The 22,701-nt window shown below is 41.7% G+C and overlaps 2 protein-coding genes across 3 annotated transcripts in view; one reads left to right on the plus strand and one right to left on the minus strand.

Moving 5' to 3' along the window:
- Positions 1-18,989, minus strand: part of EPB41L4A (erythrocyte membrane protein band 4.1 like 4A) — a 261,160-nt gene extending 242,171 nt beyond the window's left edge. For both annotated transcript variants that reach the window (XM_003259826.4, XM_030817603.1), the window contains exon 1: positions 18,558-18,989. In XM_003259826.4, the coding sequence (XP_003259874.2) occupies positions 18,558-18,656 (99 nt within the window). In that variant the 5' untranslated portion in view covers positions 18,657-18,989. The remainder of the gene's footprint in view (positions 1-18,557) is intronic.
- Positions 18,655-20,581, plus strand: LOC100586689 (spidroin-2-like). The gene is made up of 3 exons (XM_030822084.1): positions 18,655-18,660; positions 18,795-19,011; positions 19,141-20,581. Exons 1-3 carry the CDS (start codon positions 18,655-18,657, stop codon positions 19,935-19,937), a joined length of 1,020 nt encoding a protein of 339 aa, XP_030677944.1. The 3' UTR covers positions 19,938-20,581.
- Positions 20,582-22,701: the final 2,120 nt, after the last annotated feature.

The following is a 22,701-nucleotide window of genomic DNA, read 5'->3' on the forward strand; positions in this document are numbered from 1 at the left end:
TATAAAGAAAAGAGGTTTCATTAGCTTACAGTTCTACAGGCTGTACAAGCATGGCGCAGCATCTGCTTGGCTTCTGGGGAGGCCTCAGAGAGCTTTTACTCATGGTGGAAGGCAAAGGGGGAGCAGGCAGGTCACATGGTGGGAACAGGAGCAAGAAAGAAAGAGTGTCAGGGGGAGGTGCCACACACTTTTAAATGATCAGATCTTGCAAGAACTCATTCACTAATGCAAAGACAGGACCAAGCCATGAGGGATCCAACCCTACGACCCAAACACCTCCCACCAGACCCCACCTCCAGTGTTGGGGAGTACAATTCAACATGAGATTTGTGTAAGGACAAACATCCAAACTCTATCAATTTTGTTGTTCTAATTTAATGTATGTTTATTTTGTATCCCCCAAAACAGCCTGACTAGTGTCAAGAAGGCAAAGGTATTAACATTTACCAAACACCACTGGGTGTTTAGACATCACATGGAGACACAAAATATCTGGGTGCAAGTACTGTTAAAACTTCCATGGAACTCACTGGCTCCCTTTTCCTTCTGGATAACTTTTAACTATATATGGTCTTACTCTATAAAGTAGCCCTAATGAAGAAAGTTAGAAGTTCCAAAAAATGAGTCATTAAAAAATCAAAATACTCATGAGTCCAAGAAAGAACAAACAGCTTCACTCTTCTTTCCCTACCAAACAAGCATCCACTGTTGAAAAAAGGAAATTTCACTGATTTTCCTGGCCCCTATCTGTCCCCTATCTATGACAGGAACTGAAAAAGTCACAGTAATCTGCAGAATGTGAGTAATAAAAAGTTGATTGTGACTCCAGACTAGGTAAACCACAGACACTACCTCCAGGCTTGAAAACTAGCCCATCACCACAGCCACCTTAGACACATCCAGCAGACCTTCAGAGCTAGAAAAAAGCTTGGCCATTTATCCTAATCATCAAACACTTGCATCAAACATGCATTTAACGTATTCACTACTCAGGATCTAAGGAATTCTTTCCTCATCCTTTACTCAGTGAAGAACTAAGAGTTCCTGCATAAGAGGAAACTAATTCTCAATGTTCTCTCATTAATTTTAAAGAATTTTTAAAAATGTTACCCATGTGAACTGATACACCAAAAATACCAGAATCATGTGACAGCAAATATGTAAATATGTATATGGATTGTATATGCTTTATTCTCCACCCAAATGTCTTAATTTAAGAAGTATAAAATCTATTGGTAAGTATTATAAAAAATTATAGCTATTTCCAACTAATTGTATCTTTATTGACTCTCACACTTTTTCCTCCTACAACAGAAATCAAACACAATGTAACCCAAGAAATGCAGCTGAATTGACCCAACTAGTGTCAATGACTCTTCCATGGAGACGAGATTAGACAACATGAGAGCCAATGACAGGTGCATGCAGTAAGACCTCAAGATACACTAGCCAGCCTAAGCAATTTTTACTAATCATTTTTGGTTGAGTATGATTAGAAAACTAGCAACTTGGCATGTCTAATAAGCCATGAATTCTACTTACAGATAATAAAAAAAGACAGATAAGCAAAATGTATTAAACACAGGGGGAAATGGTGCATTTTGTTGTCACTTTGTAACCCCAACACGTTAGGTGGAAAGCAATAAATTAGCCACTTGCAGATGAAGGTAAAAACATATACCAGTGACGTGGTTTGGATTTGTGTCCCCGCCCAAATCTCATATTGAATTGTAATCCCCAGTGTTGGAGGAAGGGCCTGGTGGGAGGTAATTGGATCTTGGTGGCAAATTTCTCCCTTGCTATCTCATGACAGTGAGTGAGTTCTCACTGGTTGTTTACAAGTGTGTAGCACCTCCTCCTTTTCCTCCTGGTTCAGCCATGTAGAATGTGCCTGCTTCCCCCTCACCTTCCACCACGACTGTAAGTTTCCCGAGGCCCCCTAGCCATGCTTCCTGTACAGCCTGCAGAACTATGAGCCAATTAAACCTCCTTTTTTTTTTTTTTTTTTTTATCCAGTCAGCAATGCAAGAACAGACTAATACAGACGGTAAAACCAAAACAGAGGAATGCCTGTCTTTCACTTTGTGCTGAAAACCACAGCAGCCTTTGTTAGGAACATGACTTTGGTCAACTCACCAGTTACTGCAGCAAGTAAAAAAGCATGGGAGTGCTTGCTTCAGCGGCACATATACTAAAATTGGAATATACGGAGATTAGCATGGACCTTAAAAAAAAAAAAAAAGAAAAAGCGTGGGGAAAAGTACATGGAAGACTCGGCACCACAGACATTTATCACATAAAATCACCACCCCTCCCCTGGGGAGAAAAAAAAATCCTTGCCTCCTTTTCAACTTTTCTATGACACCAGATGGGAAGCTTTTCAAAACATGAATCAGTTTACAGCAAAACTTTTCAAAAGTACATTTTTTTGGTAAAGCAAGGCACATCTTCTTGAATACATACCTGTTTTCAGTACCTCAATTTTCATACTTCAAGAAAATGTATGCTCATCAAGAAAATACTGCTCATCTTTTGAAACAATATTTAAAAGGAAGATTAAGGCTTCCTAGAAAGCAGTTAGTCATACGTTTACTGTTAAACACAACTGACCCAAATATTAATATGGTATTTAAACGACAGGTCACTTATTTTTCTCCCTCTAGCTCACACACACACACAAAAACCCTCAGCATTTTTAAGTAGGAAAAAAAAACAAAGATTTTTAACCTGAAAACATACAAGGAACCTCTAGTTTTTTCACCCCCATTCACAAAGAAAATCTGTGCCATAAGGGGACTGATCCACTGTCAACCTGGAGTCTGGTTTCCTTTATAGCTGTTCTCTGGGAATCTGTGTCTGTTTCTATGACACTGTCACAACCTGCTCTCCCAATGCATGTAATGGATTAAAGGCAGTCTAGGGGAAAGTTCTTCTCGGTTTGTTGAACAAAGATTTTTAGGAAATAATGATTTATCAAGGTTCTCATAATCCTCAGCAAAAAAAAAAAAAAAAAGGCAAGTCAGAGTCTTACAAAGGCTAAATCATAATTAACTTAATGTCTTCATCACTGAAATTAACGGAAGAACTGTAAGTCTCCTTTTTGACATATCATTTACTAATTATATGTCAAATCTAAGCTTGCCTTTTTTTCTTTAGAGACGGTCTCACTCTGTCACCCAGCCTGGAGTGCAGTGGAGCTTACTGCAACCTCTAACTCCAGGATTCAAGCGATGCTCCCACCTCAGCCTACAGAGCAGCTAGGACTACGGGCTCACACCACCATGCTGGCTAATTACTTTTATTTTGTAGAGACGGGGGTCTCACTGTGTTGTCCAACCTGGTCTCAAACTCCTGGGCTTAAATGATTCTCCCACCTCGGCCTCCCAAAGTGCTGGGATCACAGGTGTAACGTACTGCGTGAGGCCTAAGCTTCATTTTTGAAACACATCTTCATCAAGTGAACAAGGCTATGTAAATTAAATGTACCTCTTTATGCTTGGGCAGGCAAGCCGACCAGTTCATTTTTAACTATTCTACTGGAAATACAAAGGAGTTATTTTCAGCTATGACCTCCAAAAATTTGAAAAGCTGTACATGAAGGTTGACATCAAAAAAGGAGGAAGAAGAAAAAAAAAGAGAAAGCTGGTTGTTGTTTTCAAAGTAAGCTCTGTTCAACACAATAAATCAGTTTTCTAATCAGCAAATGCAAATGTAAACATTAAAAAGCCTTCTAAGAAAAACTGCCCCTTGCTTCATTGTTTAGAACCTATGTCTAAGGACATTCTAAGTCATGATTTCACCTCCTATAAGGCACAGCACTATCTAACTATATCATCTCTCATGAGGCATGGCATTATATGACTATATAATAATGGCAGCTAACACACATTTGGCATTTACCATGTTATCATGTGCTAGGCACTATTCTAAGCCCTTACATGTACTATTTAATTCAACTCTCCCAACAACCTGTGAAGCAGATAGTATTATTATTCTCATTTCACTGATGACAAAACTCAGGCACAGAGTTAAATAACTTGCCAATAGTGAGTAAATGATGGAGCCACAAGATAATGATTTTTAAAAGTCTATGGCACCTTAACATTTTGTAAATTTTTTCAAACATTATCTCCCTTAAGCCTCCCAATACTTGTCATATTAATGGGATAATATTAGCATCAGTTTAACTTTATAAATGGATAAATTATGACTGCAAAACATTAAGTGACTTCTCCAAGCTAGGAAATGAAGGAGCTGGAAGCAGAATCCAGATATTCGGAGTCTATATTCTCTCCTTCTTCCACTACATAGACTTTTTCTTTCTTATTGTAGACACTCAATGAAAAGTATTTTCATCAAGCTGATTATTTCTCAAAGCGTAACTCTAGATTTAAGTTCCAGATGGTTAAAAGCGATCCAATTCACCTCTTCACCCCCTGCATCAAGTACAGTGCCTGGTGCACAGGAGGGACTGCTAGTTCGAGCATTCCCCAGATTCCCCATCTTCCTCCACGAAATTCACTTCATGCTACCTCTCCATCCTGCACGGCCTTCAGAGACACAGTCCATCCTCACAAGGCCTCACTTTCAGGAGGCCAAATCTCTTCTCCAAATCTAAAATCCAAAAACTCATCTGAGGACTATGTAGTCTGTCTTCAAGATGGCTTCAAGGAAGCCCTTGTTTTCATACCCTTGTTTAGTCCTCTCTCACACTGAGTGGTGTGACCAAAAAACTACAGCAGAAAGGACAGGATGTTATAAAAGACTGTGGCTTCCATCTTGAGCTCACATTCTCTCACATTCTCTCGGGTCACTTTCCATGGGGGGAGGTCAGCTGCAATATTGCAAAGTACTCAGGAGTCTATGGAGCAGCCCACATGGTAAGGACCTATGGCTTTCTGTTGAAAGCCAGTGAGGAACTGAGGGCTGCCCACATCCACCATCTCCAGATGACTGATACCTCAGCCACAGCTTGAGTGCAACCTCATGAGACCTGGAACCAGAATCCTCCAACAAATGGCTCCTGGATGCCAGATCCACAGAAATTGTTGATGATAAATACTGGTTCTTTTAAAGCTGCTAAGTTTTGTCCATAATTTGCCACACAGCAATAGATAATGCAGGAGCAAAATTTGTTATAAACTAGTATAAGGCTACTTATAGTCTCTACTTTTGTGAATATCCAATTTATGTGCTTGTTTTATGAGGTGCCTCCCCAGAGTTGATTGGGGATGCTACATAATACATACACTATATTACCACCCTAGAATCTGAAATATTTTAGATCTTGAAACACAACCAGCCACGAGGGTTTCAGATAACGCACAGTTCAACCTGTATTCACCTTTTCTAAAATACCTTTCCTGATTAACCTCACCTTGGCATATAAGAAACAATTTCTTACAAGAATTTCTGTACCTCTTAAGAATCTCTACCACATGACTCAATACTTGTTTATAAATTGTCTCATATTATCTGTTGTTTTACAAGTAAATGTCTCTCCACCTAACAGTTAAACTTCTACAGGCCAGAGTCCTCCCTTTATTTCGTTATCCCCACCAGAAATCCTGGATGCTACTAGGTATATAATAAGCTCTGAATATATTCTTCTAGAATTGAGTTCACAAATCCAAATCTACAATTATGGTCATATAGCATCGGTCGAGATCCCAATATACCCTCACACTCAAAACCTATTTATCTTCAAATAACTGCTGGAAAACATCATTTAAAAACAATGTCTGAAAGAAAAAGAAGCAGGCTCCCTAAGGAATTCTGGAAAATTTGCACATCCTCCAAGCGCCCATGTAAACAGCAGCAGAAGCACAAAATAATCATTATCAAGGGAAAAGATCTATTAGCCTCCTGATGATTGGTCCATCTGAAACCTTTCAAAGAAAGAGCAATTTTACCTTTCTGCTTTCTTCCCTGCACCCTTCCTCAGGCAATAAGAAGGGTCACTAATCAGTTTTTAATTTTATTTCCTGGAGAGATATGCAGCATGGAGCTTTAAGAACTCAGGGAAAGGCCTTTACAAAATAAAGACCAAGGAAACACTCAGTGACATAAGCTCTAATATTAAAAATTAAAATGCAATGCAATAAGTATCATTCTGAAAAGAAATTCCATGCAAGCCATCTCTTATGTAATTTTTTTAAAGCTTCCCTCGAACAGAAGACACACTCTCTCTCAGAACCTAACCAGGAAGAGTTCTACAAATCCAAATGCTAAGGTAACGAGAACAGACCAGAGGCCTGAGATGGCTTAATTTAAGGGCTGGGGGTGAGGAGAAGGGAAGGGGGCAGTTAGGAGTATGGGAGGTGATGGGATTGGCAGTGAAATCTACATGATGTTCAGTAAATTCTGACTTCTGCCTCTATAACCAGTTCTCAGTTCTTCCCTTCCATGCTGCAAAGATGGAGTGAGTGGGCACCAAAAAAAAAAACCAAGAGAAAAACCAGAGAGGAGTCTAGGCCCATGTGCTAAGTCTCTGTTCCCTCCCCTGTAGAAAGTGTGGGCTGGATTAGATGACTCCAAATGTGCATGTCAGGTCTAACTTTCCATCATAACTGAAATCCAGTCTGTTGTAATTATGTCAGCTCTTCCACACTCTCGCCCTGGCTGTCTGCTGCATTTTAGGTAGCATCGTGGGGCTGAATTAACTGAGGATATGGGACTGCATGCAGCTTTGGTGCAGAGGCTCAGACAGTAGAACTACTAGGCAAAAGCAAGAGTGGCTGACAGGAAAAAGCAACGACAAGCAGAAACCAGTTCGTGTGAAAGCTTCTGCGAAGCTACCACATTATCTAGATTCTGAATACTTGAGATTCTCTTGACAAAGGGAGCAGTAGCCCACACATTTACTGGGATTTTTCAAGTGTTTGAATACTACTGACTTAAAATGTGCAATCCAGAAAAGACTGTAAAGCTTATAGTATGCCAGTTTTGACAGCACTAAGATTTGCTACAATTTCCCTCAGTCATAGAGGATTGTAGTTCAATTCCACAAAGCCACAGCTGCTCCAAAGGCCTTAACCTACAATCCTGCTAGAAATCCCCAAAGTTCAAGGTTGAAAGGAAGTCATGGAGGTGGGAAGGGTGTGTGTGTTCAGAAGCAGTCTTCCAGCTGTCTACATTATTTCCTGTGAGGAAAGCAGCACACATTGCACTCTAATACCTGCTAAATATGTTTCAAGATAATAGATGAAAATCCATGTATATTTAAATGACATTAACATCTTCACCTGTCAAACCTACCAAAAAATTATTCATAAAACCTATGCAAATACCCTTTTTTCCAGTCTTCCACCAAGTGATTTATAGAAAAATCCTACAAGAACCAAAGGCAAATCCTTAACAGAACATAAATAAACAACACTCGGAGCTTATAGAGAAAAGTTTTGGAAATCTAAATATTCAAGCACAGTTTTAAGTTACAAAAGCAATAGCAGCAGCAGGACTAAAACAATCCTTCAATCAGTCTTTTGACAAATATTTACTGAGCACCACCTTGTGTCTGGCATTCTTTTAGGTTCTTGAAGATTTAACAGTGGGCAAAATATACAGTGTCGTTGCTCCAGGAAGTTTACAGGAAATTTTTCTCAAAACATTACATGTTTTTAACTAGGAATGTTTTCTCTGTTGAATTACCCACATCTACCTTACCAAGGAACTAGTAAAAATAAACAAGATGCATAAAGATAGTCATGCAGATCAGTGGGATAGAATTGAGAGCCCAGAGATAACTCCCCACATGTATTCTTAATTGATTTTTTTATAAGGGTGCCAAGACAATTCAATGGAAAAAAAACAGTCTTTTTAACAAATGGTGCTGAGACATGTGCAAATGAAGAATGGGTCATAGACCTAAATGTAAGACCTAAGGCTACTATAAATCTTAAAAGCAAACATAAGAGTAAACCTTCAGGCCTTAGGTTAGGCAATGGTTTCTCAGATATGACACCAAAAGCACAAGCAACAAAGGAAAAAATATAGATAAACTGGACTTCATCAAAATCAAAAATTTGTGGGTATATAAGGAACCCTTCAGAAAGTATAAAGATGACCCAAATGGGAGAAAATATTTGCAAATTAAACATCTGATAAGGAACTTGCATTCAGAATTTTTAAATTCTTATACTCAAAAAGACAAATCAGTTTTAAAAACTGGCAAACAATGTAAATAGACACTTCTCCAAAAAAGATATACAAATGACCAACATGGCCAGGTGCAGTGGCTCACGCCCATAATCCCACTTTGGGAGAATTAGTTGAGGCCAGGACGTCAAACAAGCCTGGGCAACATGGTGAGACTCCATTTCAAAAAAAAAAAAAAAAAAAAAAAAAAAAAAAAAAAGGCCAATAAGCACAAGAAAAGATGCTCAACATCATTAGTCACAAGAGAAAAATGCAAATGAACACAATAAGATGCTACTTCACACCCAATAGGATGATAATAATAAAAAAAGACGGATTTATAACAAGTGCTGGTGAAAATGTGGAGAAATTAGAACCCTTATATATAATGATGAAGTCATAGTGGAAAACAGTTTGGAAGCTCCTCAAACTGTTAAACTTTATGACCCAGCAATTCCACTCTTAGGTATATACACAAGAGAAATTAAAGCATTATTAAATTAAAAGAGAACATACGTCTATACAAAAACTTGTACATGATTCTTCATCGCAATATTATTTGTAATAGCCAAACAGTGTAAAGAACCCAAAAGACCCATCGACTGATGAAAGAATATAGTACATCCATACAATGGAATATTATTCAGCAATAAAATGACAAAGTACTGATATGTGCTACATTGTGAATGAATCTTGAAAACACTATTCCAAGTGAAGGAAAACAGTCACAAAAGACTACATATCATATGAACCCTTTTATATGAAATGTCCAGAATACATAAAACTATAGAGACAGAAAGATTAGTGGTTACACAGTGGTGGGGGTAGGGGATGGAAGGCTGGAAGGAAGCAAAGAGTGGTTTCCAGTTTCTTTCTGCAGGGATGAAAATCTTATAAAATTGACTGTGGTGATGGTTGCACAATTCCATAAATATATGAAAACCCACTAAATTGGACAATTTAAATGGGTACGTTGTACAGTATACAATTTATATCTCAATAAAGCAGTTTTTAAAAATTAAATAAGAAATTGAGGAGTCAAGCAGTTATACCTAGAACACCTAGAAAATGGAAAGGAGAGAGATGCCTTCTCTTTCTCAGATTATGTCAATGTAAAGATATTTTTTCTTATTCAGATTAATTCAACACTTATTCATTGATGCCTACTACTCTTTAGGAACTCGGCTTGACTGAGAATCCCATAAAAAAAACCTAGTTCTCTCCCTCAAGGCTTTCCATCCCTACTAACAGCTGCTACCACTGACCGGGAAAGGAGGGAAGGGTTTCATGTATAGCATCCCAGGATAAGATGGAGAGTCTTACCCTTATTACTGATGAGAAAGCCAACTCAAAGAGGGTAAGTGATTTGGCCATGTTCACAGCACTAACCAACAGAAGGGAGACTCGAAGCCAGATTTGTCTATGACAAAAGCCTATGCCCTCTCCACCTCACTGTATTCCTCCCAGGTCGAGGTGGCCAGGAAAGTACAGAAACTACTGCAATGAAATGCAGTCTGGATTAGGGTCAGAAGAGGGCCTCTCCAGCTCCCCACCAAGGAGAAGTCTTCACAAAAAAGTGAAACCTAGGCAGAACTCTGCTTGATGAGAGCTGATGTATCATATACTCAAACAAAAGGAGGTGGGTGGGGCTTTCTACACACAGAAAAAGGTGAGAGGGAATGTGGAGAATTCAGAGACTAGGAAGCAGCTCCGTCTGGCTAGAGTATCAGACAAGTAAGAGATGGTGGGAGAAAGAATAGAAAGGAGGTTGGGACTTGAAAATGACTGCCACTCGCAGCTAGGAATTTAACCCAAACACAGAGGCTGACTAGACATTAAAGTATTCTAGGCAGGAGGCAAGAAAGACCACTCTAGATGCAGGTGGTTAATGCTGGAAGCAGGGGCCTTGCAGGGATGAGGAGGCCCTGCAAATGGTCCAATTGAGAACTGAGAAGGGGCTGAATTAGTGCAGCAGCAATGAAAACAGGGGAAAAGAAACAATTTGAAAGATGTTTAGGAGGTGGGAATTCCAAGACCTGGAAAGATGTGGAAACTTAAGGATCCTGACCCAAGAGGTAGAGTGGACACTGATGGTGACAACAGCACCCACAACTCTCCTCCTTCCTTCCTGAGCCCCTCCCCCATGTAGCCACTGGCCTCAGGGAAACTGACCCCACTCCCACCCAGCTTCAGGGAAGACCCTTTATTCTACAGGTGATCCCATTGCCCTCATCGCCCAAGAATGGCCATGAAACTCATTCTAGCTAAAAGACTCAAGGGAAGTCTGCAGGAGGACTTCAGGAGAAAATCTTTCTCCTAGAAAAGACTGTCTCTATTACTATCCTACATATTGCCATATACAAATATCACCTCTTCATCTCTAGAATTTGGCCATTGCTACAGCCTGAGGATGGCACTGACTGTAAGATAGCAGAGCAAGGATGAAATGAGAGAAGCTGGGACCTTGATGTCACTGACCCGCCCTGAACCTCCTTTCCTTGCCCCTGGATTCCCTGATAGGTGAGCTAATAAACTTCCTCATATTCAAGCAGTTTGCAATGGGATCTCCATAACTGGTGACCAAAGCGTCTTTACTGATAGAGTGTGAGATCATTCATCAAACTTGGAAACACAGGAAGATAAGCAGGTCTGGAGGAGGGTAGTGATGGCTGGCTTAGGCATCTAGTGCAGAATCTAGTAAGCGATCAGAATCCAGAAAATAAGGAAGTTGGGACTACAGGTACAGATGTGGAGTTTCCGCATTCTAGTGGTGGTTGAGGCAATGTGAGTAGATGCACTACTGGAACATGATACTATTTCTCCTACAGACAGATCTGACAAATATATACGAATATCAAACCACCACTGCTCTCCCACTTCTAACAACCACTCATACCCCTCAGAGAACCTGTGCCACCTTAGGCAGGGGTGGCAGAGATTTGATATCCCAAACTGAAATTCAAAAATAAATATATTTGCAAATAATATATCATACATACCAATAGCTATCATTTATTGAGCACCTTTTATCCTATGTACCTAAAATTCTTTCCTCAAATTCTCACAGTCATCCTATGAGGCAGATATCATGCCCCTCAGCTTACAGATAAGGAAACTGGGGCTGGCAAAAAAAAAATCACTTGTGCAATCACAAAGCCAGTAATTACATGGCAAACGAGGATTTGATTGAACACAGGACATGGAGCAGGGAGGGGAAAGGCTGACGGTGACCATACAGCACTCCCATTGGGAGGCTGGCCCAGGTGAAAGGGCCAAACTAAGTCAGGAGCAGTGAGGATGGCAGAGGAAAACCAATTTTGACAAGTCGCAATTAAGGCAGCAGAGGTTCCAAGCCTGTTTCTCAAACACAGGTCTGATGAAGGTCAAGGTGGGACCTGAGTGATTTAACAACTCAAATAGTCTCTGTGGGGTAGCTCAGCAACCCGACCCCCACTCATGCCCCCCACTGTTCTCTAAACAAAGCACTTTCTAACCAACCGCTGAAACATAGTCCGCCTCAAGCTGAGGACTCCTCATTACTAAATGCGCTTTCCCAAGGGCTCAGAAGGTGTCGTTGCTAAACAATACACTGCAGCACATGGTTCCCTCTGCAGTCTTGGCCCACCAATTCCTCCTTTGCCAACTGACCTTTTGGTTACTGTCTGTGTGAGCTATCGCTCAGCACTTCTCCGTTTTCCTTGCCTGTCCCCATCTCTCTTGTTCTAACTTCCTCTTGGCATGTCAATATCCTGTGCTGGAAAACAAACTTCTCACACATTTTGGAAGGGCTGCAGGGCCCTTTATGTCTTCAGCGATTATTAGGACAGCCTCCGGAGGAACTATTCCAGACCTTGATGAATCTCTTTGCAACAGTGTGTAGTTACAGATAAAGGGATTCATAATAGGCAGCATTAAGATATAATGACTATTTCACTTAAAAAAGAACACAGGAAATACATGCATGGCTCAGAGGACACAGGAATGCAATCCACATTTTTTAGAATAGTATAGACACTCTAAATTGTACTTACAAGGTTTTTGAGTCACAAAGTAAACTGACTGGTTCCTGAATTTAGCACACGGAGTCTATGCCCAGGACATGTGATAACAGGGGCCTGTTTAATCTTAACATATGAAACGTGGAAACAAAACTTATGGTGCAGAAACAAATGGTGGTTAGTCATCACAACCCAAAGCAGGATGACCAGGAGCAATATGCAGGAGCTTCAGATGTGATTAAAATTGTCAGAGATAAAGCTGAACCAAAGCAGTCAATCTCAGAGAGGCAGGAGCCGCAGATGCAGCCAGTTTGATCACTAACTTGCCATGTTTACAACGGGCCTGCAGACAAACACACTTTGCATCAGAATGAAAAAATATAATTTTTTCATAAAAACCCAACATTTAACGTATTTACGCCATCTTTTCCACTAAGCCTTAGAGCAGTGTCAGATTAGGTTTATACAGCTTCAAGAGTAACACAGGTGTTTCAGCAAGATTAAAAATTACAGTGCTGGTTCACAATGGCATAAACCCCCACTGTGAAACCAACCAACACGGTTCTCAGACAGTTTCAAGAATGGGAGACAAGGAAGAAAAGTCATTAAAGTATGAGGATCTATTTTCCATTTGGGAAATATACTCTTCTTCCGGAAGACTCAGGTTGGAAGGGGAGCATTAAATTTAAAAGAGAAAGACTTGGTACTTACAAAATACAAAATAGTGTGATTCATATTTTCTGAAATAGCTGTTAGTCAGCTTTTCAGTGTACTGCATGCATTCAGTCCACTGCACCATCTCATTTTGTACCCATTATCAACACAAAAATTAGAGTATCTGGACAACAGATTTTTCACAGTGAGATTCACTTTATTCTAGGGTCTTTTCTAGTAAAAATAAAATGGCAAAGAAATTCCATTATCTAGAAGATTTTCAATACAGCCTATTCCAGCTGTAACACTCCACTCATTCTTCTATCAAATTATATTTAATAAGCATCTACTATATGAAGTATACAGCTCTGACTCCTGGGGATCACAAGTACGGGCTCACAGGCTGCTGGAGGAGACAGATGTGTCCAGAAATAATGCATGCAATGTGACAGATGCTGTAACAGGGACGTGTGAGGCACAAATAGGCACCTACCTCTGCTTAGTCAGGCAGAAGTGAAGGCTGCCTAGCAGATGGGACACTTGATTCAGGGATGGTTCAGATAAGGATGTGTTTAGGGAAAAACAAAATGGTACACCAATCAGCAGGAATCTCATGCATAAAGTCTCAAAACAACCTGGAATATCTGGGAAACTGTGAGCAGTTTCTGCATACCTAGAGGGCAAGTCACTTGGACTGGCAGGGCTAGATCAGGTAGGCTGCTAAGTCAAACAATGAAGCTTGGACTTTATCTCTAGGAAGGAATGAGCAACCACGACAAGGAGAAGAGCAAAGGTGGAATAAAGTTAAAATTTGCTGGGTGCTTATCACGTGCAAGACAGCATGAATGTAGAAGGTGAATACTGTACCTCATTTCTCTTCATTTTACAGATGGGGAAACTGAAACTCAGAAAAGACTCAGCAGTAAGCAATTAGTGGTGCCAAAATTTAAACCCAGGTAATCTGACTTTAGAGCCTGTGCTTTTAATCACTGCAGGTATTGTTCTGTGTATAAAGATATGAAGCAAGTGTAAAGATACTTGAATATAAAGCAAGATAAAGATACCACATTGTTTTCACTGAATATGAGGGTAAACAACTCACCATTCCAAAAGAGAGGGGGAAAAAAGAAAAAATAGAAGGCATCTAAAAGTTACCCTGCATTCAATGTTGAAACTGTGCAACGAAGACATAAGAACAAAGGAAGCTGCTATCCTCTATGAGAGTGGTTCTCAACGGAGGGTGATTATGCCCATCAGGGAACATCTGGCAACATCCGGGGACATTTTTGGTTGTCATTATTGGAAAAGAGGTGCCACACATCTGGGGAGAGGAGGCAGGGAATGCTGCTAAGTATCCTATAAGGGACAGGATAAACTCCCACAGGGAGCTCAAGGTAGTTCAAGCTTACCAATATAGAATTCAAGAACACATACAGTAACTGGACTGCAAAAAGTGTAGTTCACTATCAACCAAGAATACCAGAAGCACCTAGGGAGGGACAGCCATAAGCTGTTGGAGGTAACAAACAATGCTTTCCCCCTTAAACAGTTATTAAATCACATTCAAGTCATGGATGATGGAAGGTATTTTTAATAATTTTTTTTTCGAGAAAAAGACTTCTTGTAAAATTGAGGGGCTATTTATACACAGTTCATCTTATGCGGCCACAACTTGGATATCACTTTTGAATTTTAGAAAACTGGATGTAGTATGTAGGAGAGACACTTTCCAGCCCAGTCACATCTAATTTACTACCCAATCAAGACCCACAGTGAATCTTACATTGGCATGTGATTACTTGCTTCTACCTAAGTTTATATGGTTCCTGACTCTGTACCTTAAGTGGCTGATACCAAAAGATACGAGTATTCACATATACACTTAATATAATTTGTGAAACTATTGCTTTTCATTTTTTCCCAATCTTCTGGGATATTTTATTTATTAGTCCAAATTGAATGAAAATTGTAATTTTTGGTAAGTGAGATGCATAAAATTTAAGCCCTTGACTTATGATTGTTTTTCTAGCTTATTAGGAAATTTCTGACCAAAAGCATCAAAACTGACTCACAGTATTCCCTCAGGAATCTCAGGATGATTGGGAAGTAACATTATTTAGTAGTTAATGGATGAACTATACACTTTAACTGGGCGAAATGTATGGTACACCTTAACAAAGCCATTTAAAAGAAGTTAATGGAATTTTCATCTTACTGTCATATTGGTTTCATTAGTTTAGTCAATACTCATAGGGAAAAATGAGCACCTAAACATTCATCACACTACTCAGAGGATTAAAGTCTTGCCAAAATGAAAATACTAATCTATTTCATATTGGTAGCAGCAATTTTGAGAAATTTATAACCAAATCTTGTGACTTTTGTTTTCCTGAAAATGTTTTGCTAACCAAATGAAAACCTAGAAAAGTAGTCTGAGCCACATTCAAGTTTTGCTAAGAGAACAAAAAGAAAGTTATCTACCTCCCTCAGCACAGAGAACTAGAAAGCACACAACAAAAGTTTCCCAGAACAAACATTACTCAAACAACTGAGACCAACCATAGCAAAAATCCTTACTTGAATAAACAACAGAGATAGCAGCAAAAGACAAACAGCTAAAAGCTATTGTAGGGCTCAACACACAACCAACAGCTTTCAGCTTGTATAAACTTGAGTTTTTAAATCTCGGATAAGGTTCAAACTGTGAACTGCATGAATAAGACTTTCTGCTATCTGAGGTAAGGTTGTCCCTAAAGCAAGTAAAAAAGGCAAATACCTTTGTAACATTAACAGGGATACAATGATACTACTGTGTTTTATTTTTCTGGTATTTTTTTAACAGAAAATTATTTTCCATTTAAACGATATTCATCTTACCATATAAGATGAGTAACTGTTGTCTTCAGGCTGAAACACTTTTCACGGTGACACATTAATTTTTTTTCCAACATCGCTGACAAATTTTTATCTAAGTTGAAGAAAAATCACTTCAAAACTAACTTTTCTATTTGTAATATGGTGCTTAAACAAATCCAAAGAGTGTTTTTCAAAATGATACACAGAAAAAATGTTTACCAAGATTCGCATACTTCTTCCACCTTAACTTGCTATAATTAATCTTTTCTAATTCACAGTGCATTATTTTAACAATAATACAAGCAAATTCTCAAGTAACCATTTAGGAATCAGTAAAATTATTTCTACTAAGGGATGAAATGTGTGCATAATTTTAATGCAAAATTAGCCATCTTCATCTAAGACAGAATAGGAAAAAGGGTAATCACAAAATAAATGTAAGGAAATGCTTTTGAAAAATAGAGATTTTTCTAGTTAATTTTAGAGAAAAGTAGGCTAACTGATGTTGCCTGCTTAATTTTGACTTTAATTAGTGGTAATCGAAATTACTAAGTATACTATCTCAAGGAAAAACACCATAATGGTAGCTACTGGCTATTAACTTTGAAGTAACTGTTTACTTTTTCATTTACAAACTAAAGTAGGAGTTAATTTTAAGTAATTAATGCAATATACATCAATTGTACCTATGCACCATAATACACGAAGGTTAGGAAAAAGTTTTTTAAAATGTCAAGTATGTACAGAACATAAACATGTTCATCCAATGTTTAAATACCATCTACATGCAAGATTTTTTTATACATACCATTTATAAATATGCAAATATATTTAATTTAGTACACGCCAAGGGCAGGTAGGTGTTTAACACATACACTTTTAAGGTAGCATAGAAGATAATGTGGTTAGCTTTAGCAGACAACATCTGTGTTACACACATGGCCATCAAAATAATTGTGGCATGCTTTTGTGACAAGGACAGAGGCCAAGCCTGTTGTTAAATGATTATTTCCAACAAAAGCCTGCTTAAATTATTGTTTAGTTATATGGCCCATATCCAAAATAACAGTATTACATAGTTGCTGTTGCCTTTGAATCACTCACCAATTTTCAGCCCATTTGTAAAACAAGATAAGCACCATTGGATTATAAAAAATAATTACGGATCAGGGTTTTTGATTCATGTTTCTTTGCCAAAATTATTCCATTTGATCCCAAGTCCTGGCTGCTCTCTTGACAGAATAATGTACACGCTCTACAGCTGACAGGCATGACTTTCATGATTAAATAGGAAGCTCACATTCCAGATGACTTTAGACTCCAGATAACTTAGACTTTGCACTTCAAAAAGATTTCTTTATTGTCTTAGTATCTGATCATCAGTTACCTTTTTCTAATTGTTTCTATCTTGACGCCACAAAGAATCTATATATTATCTAGAATTTAGGATGTCTTTGTGATTTTTGCCTATTTTATTCATACAGTACACCAAAGAATGTTACATCATCTTGTAAGTTATAATATTTTCCTGATTTCATTGGGCGGGTGAGAGGAGAAATATTTTGGAACATAAAGAAAAGTTAAAAATACAAAATGTACACCCTCCCTCAAAAGAGTCTATTTTATTGGTCTTGAAAGGAAATACCATATGAGAATCGAACTGAATTTTGCTCATTATAATTACTGGGGAAACAATATTCAAAACAACCTCCTAAAGGAAAGGGTTAACAATCTTGCAGCTTTAACTGATTATTTTTGCTCCTTTCTCCTGCAAAAGAATTACACCTATGAAATTGGAATTCTGTACACTGAGAATGGCAACATCAACGCTGAAACTTTTAGCCAGGAATAGTTATCCTAGTGTGCATAAAACTATGTAAAAACTGATTCACAAAAGGAAATGCCCAGGGCCTACCCCATTATGATTAACTTCTGAGATGAAGCGACTAGGAGGATACTTGGCAGCCTGAACTCGATTTCTCAGAAAGCCAGCTCTATGGGGGGGGGGGGGGAGGGAGGAGGGGGGGCGGTTTCCCTTCACCAGACTCGGCTGCTGCCTTATCTAAAATGCCTTAGTAATTTAAAACTGAAAGAGAAAGATAAACAAAACAACAAAACGCGCCGGATTTAGATCTCCTTTAGGTAGTTAACATTGTTGCAAGAGCAAAACAAGCACGCAGGCGCATCGGTGAGGTTGTCACTACAAACAGAAGTACCTTCTCATCCAATGTAAGCAAGAGGATGTCCGCGAACTCTGCTGCCTTTTTGTTTGGGCTCTCTAGGTTAATGTAGTGATTGCATTTTAATGACCCACAAACAGGAGCAAAGTTATTACTGGGTCGCTTTGAGAGATGTTTACTTAAATGTGAGGATAAACCCAGGTCGCTGTAGAAAGGGAAAATATTTTCCGTCCAAACGTAGCATTACCCAACTACAAACCCACGCGAAACAATCACAATGACCCATTAATGCGTTTCAACGAGCGAACTAGTTCACTTCCCTAATTGAACACTGCCAAGGAAAACGCCTTCAACAAAGCCGAGGGAAACCATGCCTTCCACACTGTGGTGGGACGCAGCCGGTATAACCCATTCTGCCCCTCTTTGAGAGCTGCGGGGCACCCACAGACTTTTGGAGAAAACCGGTTTAGGGAAGAGTTTTGGGGTGCTGCTGGGAGCCGGTGTGCTGAGTAACCTTAGAAACGTCAAACAACTTTGCTTTATGAAGGAACTCAAAGTTAACGCACCCTGGCACGACCACCCTCTCCCTGCGCGCAGGGGACAGCGGCCTCTCCTCCCCACCGCGCAGAGTCGCGGCCGCCGCCCTCGACCCACCGGTGACAGCCCTCAAAGCGATGGACCCCCGCACCCGCCCTGCCACCAACCCCCGGAATGCGCTCCCGGCCGCACCCACCTTGATGCCCTGCTGCTGGGTGGTAAGAGTTAACTTGGATTCATCCAGGAGCAAAACTTCGCAGTAAAATTCTTCCGGAACAGCGCAGAAACAGCCCATGTCGGTTGTGGTCGTCTCCAGCCAGACAAGAAAGCCGCCACCGAGGCGCCCAGCCGCCCCCTCCACTCAAGCGCGATGCATTAATTTATTGTCCGCGCCGTGGTGAGGGTGAGAGGAGCAGCTCCCGGCGGGGTCCAGGGACCGGCCGCCGAACCGCCCGGCGGGGCGGGAGCGAGAAGGGCGGAAAAGCCCGGGAGAGTCAGCGCCCGTGAGCCGCCGGGGAAGCGCCGGAGGAACTGGGCGCGGAGGGCGGTGGCGCGTCCCCGCGCATCCTGCGGCTCGGGCTCCTCCGAAGGCGGGGGCGCGGGGCCCCTCCCGCAGTCCTGGGGACGATTAAAGTCTCCTGGCAATGGGGGCAAGAGACCAGAAAAGGGAGTGATGGGAAATCGACGCCCTCCCCGGCCTTGGAAGTCCCTGGAAGGGCTGCAGCTCCCTCCTGCCGCACGGATTTGAGCGCGGCCCCGACGTCCCGGCCTCTGATCAGCCTGCGGAGTCCCCGGCGGGGGAGCACTTCCAGCCGCGACCCCGCCCCGCAGCCCCGGGTCAGGTCCGCCGAGTAGGGAGCGCTCGGCTTTTCTTTTGTGTGAGGAGCACCCACGACGCCCCGACCATGGGCTCAGGGGCAGAGGCGAGGGTCGTCGCTCCGTCCGCTACCCCGTCCCCCAGCCGCAGGCGCCCAGGAGCCGGAAGAGGGGCGGAAAGGACAGCGGGCTCCTTACCCAGACCAGCGAGGGGAGGTCAGCTCGTCGCGGGGTGTGGCTCCCGTCCGGGGACCCCCGAGCTCATTACGGGTGGCCGTGTGTAGCCAAGTTCAAGCTCTCCCTCCGGGAATGCCTGCCGGGACAGCGGAACACGGCTTCTTCAGGACATTCAGCAAAGCGGAGAGGCGGGGACCTGCGGGCGGAGGAGCGACGCCCCAGCTGGGAACGCGACGGGCGGGCGGGGGGTGTGCCCTGGGCGCGCCAGGCCGCGGAGGCTTCGGGGAAAGTTCTGTTGGCCGCGCGAGGGGTGGTGCCGCGGGCGGGAGCAGCCCAGGTGCATGTGGGCCCGGTCCAGGCGTCTGCAAAAAGCCCTCGACCGAAGCGGACCCCCAGTCCAGCGCTGGCCGCGGCAGGGGAGCCCCTTCTGGGCGGGGTATCAGCCGGGGGCGGAGGGCGGGGCAGAGGTGGTCCCAGCGGCGAGATGCCGGCGAGTCCACGCTGCCAAGCCGCACGCTGCGCCCAAGCTGCGGGGCAGTCCAGCGCTCGCTGCGTCCGTTCCCCCGAGAGACCTGGAGGCTAGGTGAGGAGAAGAGGACGCGATGTACTCGGACCCCACCGTTCGGCGGTCGCCAATCCCACGCCCTCCGCACGGTCGGCCGCGTCCAAGACTGAGGGGCACAATAGCTCTGAAGCTGCAGTGACCCCTGGTGGGTCTTGATGTCCGTGCACAGGCAGCCGAGGTTGAGCTGCGGACGAGACTGAGCCCCGCTGGGCTTTGGAGCAGGTGCAATCTGTGCTCTCCAGCTGGGAACCAGCAGCGAGTTAATGCGAGTCACAGTTAGGGGAGACACGAGGGGAGGTCTCACAGAAAAAAAACTCTATATTGAGTTTTAGAGTTAGAGCTTTGACATCAGACGTAGTTTTGAGTTGGCTATTCTACTACTTGTTAGCTGGGTAGCCAAAGCTCAAAAAAATTGCGTAAAACATAGGACGTTAGCGCTTAAAACGAGGCTTCCGTAGCACAGTAGAAATGAAATGAACAATTGGCGACTTTGACGGAGTTTCCTCTCATAGTGATTTGCCACAAAGGACCTTCTGTAGGAAGCCTCAGCCTTCCCTGCTATTGTGACCCCATCCAAACACAGGATCAGCATAACCGCCAAAGTGCAATATAAATTTCTGAACTTTACCTAGGCTATGAATAAAACTATTTTATCTTCTGAATTGTCTGTGAAATTGACTCAGGTTTTGAATTTCTGATCAAATTTCGTGTCCAGCTTTGTTTTATTGTCAAAGTCTTGCCTGCCTTATGAGGTGACAACTTATTATGCTAGATTTTAGCATTTCTGCTTGTGGACGCTTTTCTTTTCTGTAATACGGTATTCCTGACACCAGTTACTAAATGTGATTGAAAGATGGCTTAACATTTTCATTCTTTACATCGGTATCCAACCGAGACACTTGAGGCTACAAAAACAAAAGGTTCAAGCAATCATCTGTTCCCAGTTTTGAGTTTTGCTGTCACCTGTTTTTTGGCCCTTTGATTTTGTTTTTTTGCTTTCTGATTTTTGGTTTTGCGGTTGTTTGTTTTTTGTTTTTGTTTTTTTTTTTACCTCCAGTGGCAGTGGGAAGCCTGAGGGTTTTGGTCGGGCAGGGATTCTGTTCCCAGCTCCTCATAAGGTAAGGTACAAAGCCGCAAGGTCCCATACATATGACACTGTTTCCTGAGTGAAGCATTTTCTTTTCCATTTCTTTATCGGAGCCTGGAGAAAAGAAAATTTAAAATCTATTTAACACAAAATTAGAGATTACTAGTGGCAAGAGGATTCCACAGAGTTTCTAAGGATAGCTTTATTGCATATAATTTCATACAGTACACTGCATAATTTTTAAGTGTACAATCTGATAAGTTTTGACATAAGTGTGCACCCATGAACCCACCACCATAATCAAGCTAGTACACATATTCATCCCTCCCTAAGGTTTCCTCCTGCACTTTGTCATCTTTCTTTTTCTATTTAATTTTTTTTTTTTTCTTTTTTTTCTGAGACGGAGTCTCGCTCTATCAGAGTGCAGTGGCGCGATCTCGGCTCACACTACAACCTCCACCTCCCGGGTTCGAGCAATTCTCCTGCCTCAGCCTCCCAAGTAGCTGGGACTACAGGAGCGCACCACCATGCCCGGCATTTTTAGTAGAGACAAGGTTCCACCATGCTGGCCAGGCTGATCTCGAACTCCTGACCTCATGATCCGCCCGCCTCAGCCTCCCAAAGCGCTAGGATTACAGGCATGAGCCACCGTGCCTGGCCACTTTGTCATCTTTCACTCCCATTCCTCACTATGACTCACTTCCCAGGCAACCATAGATCTGCTTTCTGTCACCATCATTTAGCTACATTTTCTAGAGTTTAATACCAATTGAATCATACAGTGTCAACTCTCCTTTTTGTCTGGTTTGTTTCACTTGACACCATCGAGATTTAACCATGCTGTTGTGAATATAAATAGTTCATTTATTTTCATTGTTCAATAATATTGCATTGTATGTATATACCACAATTTTTTTTCCATTCATTTAGGTGGTTGCCAGTTTTTGACTATGACAAATAAAGCTGCTATGGGGATTGTATTAGTCAGCTCAGGCTGCTGTAACAAAATACAGTAGACTGGATGGCTTAAACAACAGACATTTATTTTCTCACAGTTCTGGAGCCTGGAAGTTCAAGATTACTGTGCCATCATGGTCAGTTTCTGGTGAGGCCCCTTCCTGACTTGAAGGAAGGCTCCAGGTTACTGTGTGCTCACATGACATCTTTGTGTGCTTTCAGAGAGAAGGGGAAAGGGAAGAGGAATGGAAAGAGGACAGAGGGAGAAAAGGAGGGTGAGAGAGAAATATTAAGGAGGTTGGGGGAGAGAAAGACACCAAGATAGCACCCTCTGGGGTCGATTATTACAAGGACATTAATCCTATGTTATCAGGGCTCTACTCTTAGGATCTCATTTAACCTTAATTGCCGCCTTATAGACCCTATCTCTAAACAGTCACATTGGGTTAGGGCTTCAACATATGAATTTTGAGGCAACACAATTCAGTCCATAGAAAGGATCCATGTCTTTATATGTAATTGTGCTTTTGTTTCTTTTGTAATACACAGTAGAATGACTGGATCAGAAGATATACAACTGGCAAATAAACACATGGAAAGATGATCAACAACATTAGTCACTAGGAAAATGCAAATTAAAATCACCATAAGATACCACTAGAGACCTAATAGAATGGCTACCAATCTACCATATCACTGTGCTAAGTGTGGGTGAGGATGTGGTGCAATTTTCTTTTT

This window comes from Nomascus leucogenys, chromosome 2 (genome assembly GCF_006542625.1).
Source record: "Nomascus leucogenys isolate Asia chromosome 2, Asia_NLE_v1, whole genome shotgun sequence".
Lineage (NCBI taxonomy): Eukaryota > Metazoa > Chordata > Mammalia > Primates > Hylobatidae > Nomascus > Nomascus leucogenys.